Raw genomic sequence first — 12,559 nt, forward strand, 5'->3', positions numbered from 1 at the left:
TTTTCAGTAAGGGAAACCATTGTCAGCTGTCTAGTTCTGAAAATTTGGATAGGCAGAACATGAAATTTTGGCCCAATCAGAGTTGTCCACATGGTAGAACAAATCACCGGAAAAAAAAAAAAAAAAAATCGACATTGGTGCATGGAACTACTGCTTTGGAGCATGGATATACATCAAGGGTGTATAATTAAATTCTAAGGTTCATGTTTCCTAGTTCAATGGATTGATATGAGCTCCAAGTCTCATAGACATCTGTATAATCTAAAACAAACAACATAATAAATTAAAATTGATGTGGAGAAATCTAAAGTAATCAACAGAACTATTCATATATTTCCTTCAAGGGCTGCAGTAAAAGGCTCTCATGGGACTTCATTTTGTGAAGCGGATGTCTATCATAAAGATCACAGATTGTTAAAAAAACACCTGCGGTGCTACCAGGCAGCAGGCTTCCATGGAAAACAAGCTATCAAAGCTTTGAACTGAAACAGAGTAAGAGAGGATGTATGATGTTATATAAATATATATTTCAGATTTGTTATTAGAACAATCACACTATATACACTACAACTAGCTGCTATCAAATTATCAATCTATTAATGCAACTGTTCAAGAAGAGTGGAATACCTTTTCCTACTTATTGATAGAAGTCCCAAATTAACAAATGAAAAGAAATTACATAATGGACACAACACTAATTAACTAGTGTTTTTAATTCTTATTACTAACAACCATTTGTACTAACAAAATAACTGACCATAGAAACAAGTTGTGAATAGAACAAAATAAGAGATTTGAAACGATAGCTCTAAGCTTTGTTGATCTACAGAACATGCTATGCTCTCACACCATTGTGTGAACTGCCTAAGAACTCCATTTCTGTTTCAGCTTATTGATGTCATGAAATTGTCGATGACGTACTGCTCTTGGCCTGAGAAGTTAATGTTCCCAAACTGTAATTTGATGGAGACTCAGTGGCATCTTCATGGATCTCCACAAAAGTCTGGAGAGTTCTGGGAACTGGAGGTAGTTCCACATCTATTAGCCCTTCAAGCATCTGAACCACTAGCCCCATCGATGGCCTATCATCTTCATCTTGGATGCACCAACAAGCAACTTTACAAGCTCTAGTGAGTTCTGCATGATCAGCATTACCTTCTAACTTGTAGTCTAGGAGGCTAATGACTTCGCTGTTTTCACTGATTTTTCTTGCTGCCCAAATAGGAAAATATCTAACTTTCCAATCCCCAAGTTGATCAGAGTTTCTCCTCCCTGATATAAGCTCGAAGAACATCATACCATAGCTGTAAACATCAGCTTTGGCTGTGATTGGAACACCCGAAATCCACTCTGGTGCAAGGTATCCAATGGTCCCTCTCATGGTTGTCAACACTCGACTGAAGTCCCGGCCGACAAGCTTCGCCATGCCAAAGTCTGCCACCTTGGGACAGAATTCAGCATCTAAAAGTATGTTCTCGGGCTTGATATCACAATGGATGATGCAATCTCTGCACTTCTCATGTAGATACGCAAGTCCTCTTGCTATTCCAATAGCGATTTGGTATCTTGTTTTCCAATCTAAAATCTCAAAGCCCTTTTTATCATGAAATAGATGGGAATCTAAAGAGCCCTTTGGCATAAGATCATAGACCAGCAACCTTTTAGTACCTTCACAGCAGAACCCACGTAGGCAAATGAGGTTAATGTGCTGAATCATCCCAATTGTGCTTACTTCAGATCGGAACTGCTTCTCTCCTTGACTGAGGCCTTCAAGTTTCTTCACAGCTACAACAGTCGAATCAGCCAATGTCCCTTTAAAGACACAACCAAATCCTCCTCTACCTATCTGTTCGGAGAAGTTGTTGGTTGCAATTTGTAAGTTTCTGTATGAACACTGAACCAAAGAACCATCAATATGATTTGAAGGTCCAAATACATTCCTTCTCTGCCACCACCAGAATAGCACCAAAACAGATCCCAAGATCAGCACAACCCCCGAAATAACACCAACAATAGCACCTATAACTGATTCCTTCTTCTTACCTCCCAAATTTGAAAGCTCGGAAGCAGCAAGTTTGAGATATAGATTTCCTCCACCACTGTCACCTTGTGAGAGTCGTTGCAGATTCAAGAGCTCTCCTTCCCATACTGAACACCCATCATCATATGCATAAGCAGAGCAAGAACAGTTATTCAGGCAAGCAAATTTGCATGCTTGTGCACTCTCAACCTCCAAAGATTGTGGATTTACAGGCAACGTCATGTTGGGCATGGACAAGAATCCATCTTTCTCCCCATTTGTAGAAACATTGTTTCCACAAAGTAAAGGGTCTGTCCTCACACAACCACCAGACCAATCGTTCAGATTATTATAATCTGTTGTTGAGCGTGGACTAAAACCTTGCAAACATTCACAAAAGGGCAAATCTTGCTCATTGCAGGTACCGAAAGCCCCGCATAGAGCATAAACATCGCATATCTTGCTTGGCTCTGAATAAAATAAATTCCAGCCAACACCATCCCGCCATACAAATTGCTTGGTCTGCCCGGTCACATCCAACACAAGTCTAGTGATGAAAGAACTATTATATACACTATAAGTGAAATAGCTCTCGTTGTGGTTCGAAACATAACTATAGTTGAAGTAATTATTTTCATTCTGCTGAGGAACTGTGCCGAAATTATGCCCATTCCAATACCCACTAGTCCAGTACCTTTGAGACTTATTCCACAATAGAAAATACTGAGAGCTTCCAGCGGGGTCCTGCTCATGAGAGAAGATCCCCATAGCAGGATCCTCTGAATTCTTCCATGAAGTAAGAATATATGAAGTATTGGTGAGTTTATTCCGCCCAAGCTTCGCACCCGGTAAGAAATTATTAGTTTGGTGATCAAAACTCTGCCAAATGAAAGTAGAGGAGCTTTGTTTGTGTCTCAAAACCAGATTTCCAGAGTCAAGAAGCACTGCCTCCGTAGAATTGAAGGTTAAGGATGTCAAATTTGTAGACCAAATATGGGTTTTGGATGAGTCGAGAAGAACTAGATTTCCATCCTCTAGGAGTTTCAGTTGGGAAGAAAACTTATCAGAGATGGGTTTATCTCTATTTGCCTCCCAAACGATCGTCCTTTCTGAGATCTCTCTGTACCATATGCCAATGTAGTAGTTCTGAGATTTATTACCTGTAGCGAAGAAGCCCAATTCGAAGGTCCCAGCTGGTTCAGAGATAATGGTCTGGTCTCCTGAAATAGAATCACCCACAGAGATGGTGCTAGCTCCATTAGAAAGAAGGGTTTTGAGAGAGAATAAATGGAACATAACAGAGAGGAAGAACCATGAACTTTGGGTGATACCCATTTGTGCACAACCACAGAGAGAAAAGTTGGAAACTTAAATTTGCAATAAAGGAGAAGATGAGAGAAAAGTATCGTATTCATGAGAAGAATGAATCACCAAGTACATGCCCACCTTCACAGTAACCTGGGTACTCTTATTCAACATTTGAAGGCGGCAACGGAGTTTGGATAACTTCTCCAGCACCTGAATCTGGACGAAATATGTAATGACATGGGATTCTTCATCTGCTCTGGTCTGCCACCCCTGTTGAGGCTGTGACTGATTGAAAAACGAAATTGAAACTTGACTTCTCTTGCTCATTAGTCTTTTTTTATTTCAAGTTCAGCTTCTTTCTTGTTCCTCTTTCCTTTTGGTCCGCCTACCCTATATTCTTTCACCGCAAAAAGAGCAATAGAGAGAAAATTTGCTCGCTGCTAGACTTTTTGTAATGCTGGGCCTGGGAGACAGCTAAGGCTGAAGTAGCAAGTAGGGAAGAGGACCAGTTTCTCGCCCGTTGCCCAAAATTCATATTTGGGCGGATAATCTTCCGCCACACAGGGTTTTAGGAATCGGTACCGAATAGAGGCCAGGCCGTATCGATATTAATGGCACGCCACCAATACTGATACCTGGTCGATACCGAATTGATGATATAATACAGACCAATATAGAGGGTAAAATAATGAAAATCAATGTTGGCATAACATTCTATACGATTGGTATGGACCGATATGTATAGATATTTAATTTTGCTTTTGAACTGACTGATACCTGATCTGATGGCGAAACCATTATGTTTGGCTTGAATTCTTGACCCATTTTGAAGAATGACTCGTTTCGACATTTTTTTTTTGGCGATACGAATGAGATTTCTCTTTTATGAGATATGTGATGGTAGCATAGGGGTTGGGCCAATAGCGTAGCCCCCGCGGTATGGTTTGACCCGACTGATCGTGATCCGATGGATCAACTCGCAACTTGGAGGAGTATATAATATACTATCGCTTTGTTGAGTAAGCACACAATAATTTGGGAGTTTTCTGTGTTAGGGTTTCTGGACGAGTTTTCTGGCCATGATTTGAGTGTTCTTAATTGATCTCCACTGTAACCGTCTTTTCTACATAGTGAATTATCTTCTTCTTTGCCTCATCAGTGTGTAAACCTCATTAAATCTCTGTGTTGTACGAATCTGTGTAAATTTTTCTTCCGTATTGATTGGTATTATTCTAACAAAAACTAAAACTGTGACCGGCCACTTTGACTAAACGGGTGACTTATTTGGGGGTTTATGGACATGGCTTGATTATTACATAGGATTAACAAAGATTTACAAGAGAGAAATTAAAAGTATGGTTCATGAAGCCTCTTCTTGATGAATTGCTTGTTTCCAAGACTACATTTGGTGTGTTTTTTGGGTAAGAAGGTTACATTTGATATGCATTCTAGTCGATACTGAATTATTATCATCTAAGAATGCATTATCGACTTAGATTACATTGGGCTCTTCTCAAGCGGTTAGAGAGACCAGTGAGGGTCCCAATCGTCGAATGGACCCTGAGACGCACCCAAACACATGGTCAGGGCACATCGGACGGATGGCACCCTCACTGGCCTCTCCAGCTGTTGGTGAGGATCCTGACACTCCCTGTAATGCATATCAAACTCAAATAGGATCAGAACCGGCCAAGACAGATCTGGATCCCAATTCCAGGTTTATAAACACATGCCTGGGCCTCATGTTGTAGAATACCACCACAATTCTTGTCATTTGGATGATCTGGTTTGCTTGAAATGGAACTAATCAGTAATCGATTCAATAAATAGACTACATACAATGTATGCGGAAAATAAAATTAATTCAATTGTTCCTCAACAATCACAAAGCTCCGGAATCAACACTAGTTTCATCATCGTTGTGAGGAAGTCTCTCCAGAACCCAACCTTCAATACTCCTTCCTACTCTTGTTTTCAAGATCCATTCTCTCAATAGCCCTTGACAGCGTGTCAACCACCCTGTTTCTTCAATGGAAGATGGCCATGATGCTCCCCTGTAGTTGCTAGCCCTCGATGTCGATGCACCCTCTTCATCATCCTCCACATTGGACCATCTGAAGAAATCTGCTACCAATGAAGCACTGGATTGTTGGATAGGCACTTGCTGGTCTGTTACCTTGTTTTCAAACATGACTGTCCAGAATTTCACTTTCGTTGAATAGTAAGGCCATATTCTTTTATCTCCCCTTAAACGTAAAATCTGGATAGCATCAATGCTTTCAAACAGCAGCCCGTTGAAATGGTGTATGTAGATTAAATCTCCAGGAGTGGGTTCGATTTCAGTTCAGAGAAACTACTCATGGTGATTGGGAATGGTTGAATCCTCTTGTAGACTGTTTTATCATCTTCTGGATCCACCATGCCTATTGTTTTATTTTTACATGAAATATACCATTGATAACACCTCTAAGCTTGAGAGCTTTGAAAAATCATCTGGTAATTTTACAATCATGGTATATTTCATGTAAAAATGAAGTATACTCTTCATTCCACCCATTGATGTTGGTAGCCTCGCCAACTTAAAGCACCATGAAACATCTAATTTCTCAAGCTTCTCTAACCGCCCTACACCATCGGGCAGTTCTTCAATATTTGTCCCACTTACTGAAAACTCAACCAAATGTTTTAGATCACCTATGGAGGTAGGCAACTTATTTAATGACTCACAATTCCAAAGGACAAGACTTTTGAGAGAAGGCATTTGGCAAATACTATCTGGGAGTTCCAAAAATATATCTACATTCCGAAAGATCCAATCTCTCTAAGCAAGGAAACCATGAGAAGTCGGGAGAGTCAGAGAGACCCCAACACTTTGTAAGAATAAGAACCTTCAACTTTTGGAACCGCTGCCAAACAAAGAAATGACATACAATATTACTCTCCACTTAAAGTTTGATAATGAAACAAGTGAAAAAAGAAAAAGACAATTGTAATATACCTTATTTTTATTTTGAGGTACATCATTCCAAGCTAATTTGATATGACTAGATGATAGGTCAAGATAAACTAGTTCCTCATGATAAAAATTGGCTGGTAGAATTGTCAAAGGGCAACACCAACGGAACCATCTTAATTTAGACGGAAGGTGCGAAAAATCCCCTTTGAGGTTGTTAGTTCCACCAACATTGAGAAATCTTAAATTGGGCATCTTTGCAAAGTCTTCCCAACTTAAATCTTCTTCAGTTGCAAGAAGGAGACCTTCAACCATTTGAGTTACCTACAATTAAAAAAAACAGTATTCCAATAAAAGAATTTTTGACGCATACACAACCAAAAAAAAAAAAAAGTAATTAGATTAAAGGTCGTCCCAAACTAAGATTACATGTTTAAAAGGGGAAAACCCCGGTTTTAGCCCTACTTCCATATAGTCCTAGGAGGCATAGATTAAAGGTGGTCCCAATCTTTGCATTTTTGCACAATGTAGTTGCTTAGACTGAACTGTTATATGTGCTGACAACCTATATTAGGATAAAATGATTATTTATAATAATTAAAAAAAAAAGGTGAACAAGAAAAAATGCCTCTTACCATATCTTTTTTTAATATCTTTAAGATCTCATCAGGAGACCACAATCTTGTGCGTTTGGTCGGGTCCCTAGTGCTGTCTTTCGAGATAATTCTCCTTCCCAAGTATCGGAGTTGATCATGCATCTTCAATCTATAATTATCCATCTTTAGGAGGTGCTTTTCAGTGAGTTCTTTTATCACTAACCTTGGACGCAACTCACAAGCTTCCCATATTGAAATTGGTGTTTCTGCATACCATCCAGCAAAATGGCATGCAATATCAAGAAATATGATTTTCGCATATTCACCTAGTTTATTGTAACTTATCATCAATCTTGCAAAGACCTTGTCATCATAGCTTTTTAATGACATTCCAGAGACCTTGTTATCAAGGATATCGTTCAAGCCTCCTACTGTATTTTTCCATTCTTCTTCGTCTTTGTCACATAGAAAAAAACCAAAACCTCTAGAGTTAAAGGTAACCCTTCAGCACATTGTACGATTTCATGTGAAAACTGCTTGTAATTTTCAAGAGGTTCATTCTTTAAAAAAGCATACAAACTGAAGAGTTTAAGAGAATTCTCAAAATTCAGTCCTTCAAGCTTGTATATTTGAATATCTTTATCAACTTTATGTGTATTCAAACATTGGTCATCTCTAGTTGTTATGATGACCCTGCTTCCTTGACCAAACCAATTGATTCCACCAGCTAATACATCAAGTTGTTCATAATCATCCACATCATCAAGAATAAGAAGAATTTTTTCTCTATGAAGTCTTCTTGCTATCAATTTAGATCCTTGAGAAAAAAACTTATGCCGTAGTCCTTGTCCTTGCCACATGTATCTTTAAGAAGTTGCGTTTGTAGAGAAACTAAACCCTTATTTCATTGTGATGCTTCTTGTCTCACATCTGTGAGAAAGCTACTCCCATTGAAACTTCTAAAGATACGATTATAGACAACCTTTGCTATAGTTGTCTTTCCGAGGCCACCCATGCCACATATGGCCACAAACCGTACATCATCATTACCAATATTTAACAAAGAAAGTAGCTTATCTATGTGGGAATCTATTCCAACAGGGTGTTTACATTCATCCAAGGGGGTATTAATTAGTTCTCTCAAAGCCCTTTGAACAATTAACTCGATTAAATTTGACTCATACCTGCAATTTTTTCATGTTAAAATGTAAATTACAACAATAAGTAACAATGTGTAAATCTCTAGTAATGTATTGGAGATTAGTCAAACTTTTTTTGTAATAGACAAAAATATGTATATGATAAGCACTACTAATGAGAAATAAATATCGGTAAAACTTGAGAAATCCAACCCTGTGAGAAAAATAGAGGAATGGTGAAAATCTTGTTTTTTATAGCTCACATTGTCTCACAAATAAGTCATACATATCATCAAAATAATGCATGCCAAAGTATAAAGACGACCAAATTGATACGATTTTAGGCAGGCAGTCCGGTTCCTTAATAGTTCTGGCTGTAAGGGTCACGACCAGAACTGAACCAATAACCTAGTCAGTTCCAAACCTGCAATATAGAACCATTTACTAATGGGTAGGCCAGTTCTGGTTCCTAATCGGTTTCAGACATGCCCAAATATATATATATATATATATATAATTCTCACTAAAGCACACAAATAACAAATTATATTTCCTTAAGTATTCAAATAATTAAAAATATAACCAAATATCCCAACTCAACGTAAAGAAGAGATGGGTGTTTTAAATATATAGTGATATGAAAGCATATGTAGGTATAGAGAATATATGTAGCAGATATATCAAAAGGATAGGTGACAGCTGAATCATGTTCTTTTTGAGTTGGAAATGGGATCTTGTATTTTTCAACTATTGGATCATAGTCTCAATGTATCAACAAGACTCTACAACTTGTTGGATCTCCCCAAGAAACCTCCACTAAGTCATAATTATCACTATTTAATTTGAAGCCCAATAGAAAAATTTCCAAATCAAAAGTTTCTGCACATTGATAACTGGTTCTCGCAATTCTTATCTAGTCTATCAGTTCTAGAACTGTTATAAGAAATGGACCAGACCTTGCCTGGACCGATAAGCTAATCGGTTCTAAAAGCTATATCTAGAACAGGACCGATAAGCTAATGGGATGGTGGGATTCGGTCTGGTTCTCTGTTCTTATCCTAAATTGATACCCTTACATAATTTACACAAACTAGTAACTGCAAGTGCATAAATTCTTCTAAGATTGTGTGATGAATGCATTTCATGGGGGAAGGTCAAGAATGGAAAAATGTGATGGGGATTGGATACAAGTAAGAAGATTACCTTAATCTCTTTGGAGAAATAATTAATTGATAACAAAGATTGGATCTATCATGCTACTTTCAATGGTTCCACTCATGCCCACATGGCATTGACCTGGCAACTGCTATTATAAACTAACAAGCACGAGACATGAATTATTAAGGGCATATTTGGTAAGCTTATTGAATGTTGCAACATGGTGGTCAATCAGTTGAAACAGTCTCTCAAGTCTCGACATTCTTGGGGTAAGGCTATGTAATTCTTGTCCCCCTAGACTTTGCACATATAGAAACCTCATGCACCGGGTACGCTCTTTTTATTGAACTTCTACTTTTAGGCTACTATAAGCTGCCTTCTCAAATTTATCAATATGTGGCCACTAGAGCTATAATGTTTGATGAATACTAGCTTAGCCTAATGGTGGCAGCTTTAGCTTGAAGAGCTGGCACCCATGGGAGGAGGTTGTGGGATATAAAACTTGTCATATTCGGGTGGATGTATGAGTATGTGGCCCTTGGCCCTACTAGCACCCAATAGGCATTGGCCAGCAATACTCTGCAGGATAAACTAACAGGAAAAAAGAAAAGGAATGATAACGTTTGGAATCTCTAACACATGAAACCCAAAAGCTTAGTGGTTTGATTTGGGCAGCTTCTCAAGCTTTTTGAACTTATGCAGAAAATATTCCAAAAAATTTCATGAGTGTAAACATCTAAAAAGGAAGATATTGAGCTTCTGAAAAGAAAAATCACAACAGAAGACATATGACCATGCACCTATACTAGCATAATCCAACTCTTATTGCTTCGTGGAAATTCTTGAACACGATTTCAAGATTAAGGATGCAAAAACATATTGAAACACGAGGGAAGGAGTAAGATGATGAGTCTCCCAAAACTAGAGTCAACTAGCTAAGTTTTAAAATATGGAGGACTAAAGTAGAAAAAGAGATAGGGATGAGTATGCCACCGGCATACTGTAAGCTAACAAAAAACACTAATGGGGGCACCAGATGAGGTACCATATAGAAAGGGTAGATGGGTCATTTCAAAAGGGGGAAGAGAGATATACACAGTGTGTGCTATCTTACGGTATATCGACAGCATACCCCAATAAAAAAAATGCCCATCAAAGAGCCCATGGTTTAACTTGATGATTTACGGTATTTGGGGATCTCAAGATCCTTTAAAAGAAAGTTCGATGTCCTTTACTCATGCCAATCTTAAATGCTAAATACATGACATGAGAATTGATCAAATAGGGGAAAAAGAGAAGAAGAACACAAGAAATACAAATGGCAAATAACAAAATAAAGTGGGGTTAAAAACAATACAATTAATGCCATAAAGATGCAAGATGTAAATGCTATTGAGGACCTAGCAGTCCAAATAGGAGGGACAAACTATGCTATCTCTTTTTCCCATACTGCGACAGCGTTCTCTGTTTTTACCAAACAAAAACAATAAGAGAGTGTTCTCTGTGGGGGAGTGAATCATGCACCAGCACCCTCCCAGTCTGTCTTCCTCTTCTGCCCATATAGATCATTTCACATGAGGGAGGAGACAGACCGACTGTGAAAAGGATCCTGGTGGAGGCTGCCCCTTCCCCATAGAGAACAGTAGCCCATACTTATAAGTCAGCAGCTGATATCATATGTATATACTATATTTCAATAAACATAGTATGTACTTTTTGCCTATGACCGAACACAGGCAAGCATTTTACAAAAATAAAAAGGCACAGACAGCACGAAAAGACTACATTGCACCCCCACCCCATGAGCTAAAGATGGTCCCACATGCCCACCCATTGGCACAACATTCTGGTGTTGCCTAGACTGGCAAGGCTCTCTTTCCCATACTTTTTGGTAGAAAAATCAGATAATATACTTTTTTTTAGGTAGAAAAATCAAATAATATACTTAATCAACGAAAGAAGTGACATGTATATATACGTACTTAAACCATCGAACCAATCCTATATCCATTAACCCGGAAGAGGATGAGAAAGAATGAATTATCACCTCTTACTGTAATTCAACATTTGAATGAGTCAAAGGAGCAACTGAACTTGGAAAACTCTTCAAGCCACCGTAATAACATGGGAATTGGATTCTTCATCTGTTGTCTCCAACCCCTGTGAGTGAATATAAAAAAGAAGTTAATACTCTTGACTTCTTTCGTTTGCTCTGCTAGTCTGCTCACCAGCACAGTATCTCATCATTGTTAAATGTTAGAGTGATTTACATCCCCCTCCCCTGTAGTTTGCGTTTATTCCACCCCCCTCCCCTATGTTTTAAAAAATCCCACATACCTCCCCTGTCAGATAACTCGGTTAGTAAACCGTTAGTTGTGGATGTTAAAGTACGATTCTACTTTAACACCTATACCAGATTCCTTGTTCGGGTCAATACTATTTCCAATACCTGTACCAGTTGCTTTTCCTTTCACAACAATAGCAGTAGCATTAGCAGATGCTTTCTCTTTGTCAATTGCATTTGCAACAGCATTTGTTGACCCAACAGAACCACTACTACCACCACTTGTTGCTCCAGTGATAGCTTTGCATGCATCAGAAGGCCTTCTAATCGTTTGTTTTTCCCTACGAATCCCCACACGATCATGTACTCTCTGTGCCATACCACCAACATCCTCATCACACTCATTAACATCCACAACTAACGGTTTACTAACCGAGTTATCTGACAAGGGAGGTATGTGGGATTTTTTAAAACATAGGAGAGGGGGGTGGAATAAACGCAAACTATAGGGGAGGGGGATGTAAATCACTCTAAATGTTATTATTTTGACTTCCTTATTCTTTTTTATTTCAAGTTCAGCTTTTGCAATCTTCCCTCGTTCCTGTTGTTTTCTGTCTTTTTTTTATTATTAAGATGTCTAAAATGCAAAATGTTAATGCGTTGCAGTGGTTTAATTCAACGTTATACTCTTTCTTACACGGAAGAGAGAGAGAGAGAGAGAACTGTTTCTTGCCCGTTGTCTAAAATTTTGAAGGGTATTAACGGCCTGTGCCAACTGTCAACACATGGCGAAATGATCACCCCAACCCTATGAAAGTTAGAAAGAAATTCTGTCAACATTGATTCTTTTCCTTTGCCCGTGGTGGTTTACCAAATCAATGATATGGCATAGACAAAGGATAAAATGATCAAAATCTATATTGGTATTAATATATTTGATTCATCAAAAGAAAAATTAATATATTTGAGGTTAAAAATATCCAATGCGATTGATATGGATCAATACATATACATATTCGTATGTATATTGATTTTGAAACTGGCTGATACCAAATTGATAATGAACAAAAACTATGGCTACATCTACACAGTGATTGTTGT

General features: G+C 38.3%; 2 protein-coding genes across 3 annotated transcripts; both read right to left on the reverse strand.

Moving 5' to 3' along the window:
* Nucleotides 1-615: 615 nt before the first annotated feature.
* LOC122079192 (G-type lectin S-receptor-like serine/threonine-protein kinase At2g19130) lies at nucleotides 616-3,911 on the reverse strand. Of its 2 annotated transcripts, none has more exons than XM_042645457.1 (2): nucleotides 3,467-3,911; nucleotides 616-3,232 (listed from the first exon to the last, which is right to left on the reverse strand). In XM_042645457.1, the coding sequence occupies exons 1-2, from the start codon at nucleotides 3,653-3,655 to the stop codon at nucleotides 899-901; spliced, it is 2,523 nt and encodes an 840-aa protein (XP_042501391.1). In that variant the 5' UTR covers nucleotides 3,656-3,911; the 3' UTR covers nucleotides 616-898. The 2 variants fall into 2 exon arrangements, 1 of the variants encoding a protein (XP_042501391.1); XR_006140345.1 differs by having other exon boundaries at nucleotides 3,112-3,240; nucleotides 3,467-3,607.
* A 1,299-nt stretch (nucleotides 3,912-5,210) lies between these two features.
* LOC122079744 (disease resistance protein Roq1-like) lies at nucleotides 5,211-7,737 on the reverse strand. The gene is made up of 6 exons (XM_042646451.1): nucleotides 7,458-7,737; nucleotides 6,917-7,332; nucleotides 6,327-6,605; nucleotides 6,129-6,234; nucleotides 5,781-6,022; nucleotides 5,211-5,588 (listed from the first exon to the last, which is right to left on the reverse strand). The coding sequence occupies exons 1-6, from the start codon at nucleotides 7,735-7,737 to the stop codon at nucleotides 5,211-5,213; spliced, it is 1,701 nt and encodes a 566-aa protein (XP_042502385.1).
* Between the last annotated feature and the right edge of the window lie 4,822 nt (nucleotides 7,738-12,559).

Source organism: Macadamia integrifolia, chromosome 5 (genome assembly GCF_013358625.1).
Source record: "Macadamia integrifolia cultivar HAES 741 chromosome 5, SCU_Mint_v3, whole genome shotgun sequence".
Lineage (NCBI taxonomy): Eukaryota > Viridiplantae > Streptophyta > Magnoliopsida > Proteales > Proteaceae > Macadamia > Macadamia integrifolia.

Bases quoted from the DNA above. Each gene is read 5' to 3' on its own strand.
- LOC122079192 (XM_042645457.1), bottom strand. From the start codon at position 3,655: ATGAGCAAGAGAAGTCAAGTTTCAATTTCGTTTTTCAATCAGTCACAG. The intron at 3,233-3,466 runs GTGGGCATGTAC...TCAGGAGACCAG, and splicing joins GTACCCAGGTTACTGTGAAG to ACCATTATCTCTGAACCAGC.
- LOC122079744 (XM_042646451.1), bottom strand. From the start codon at position 7,737: ATGTGGCAAGGACAAGGACTACGGCATAAGTTTTTTTCTCAAGGATCT. The intron at 6,606-6,916 runs GTAAGAGGCATT...TTTTAATTGTAG, and splicing joins AGATATTAAAAAAAGATATG to GTAACTCAAATGGTTGAAGG. The intron at 6,235-6,326 runs GTATATTACAAT...TTTGTTTGGCAG, and splicing joins TACCTCAAAATAAAAATAAG to CGGTTCCAAAAGTTGAAGGT.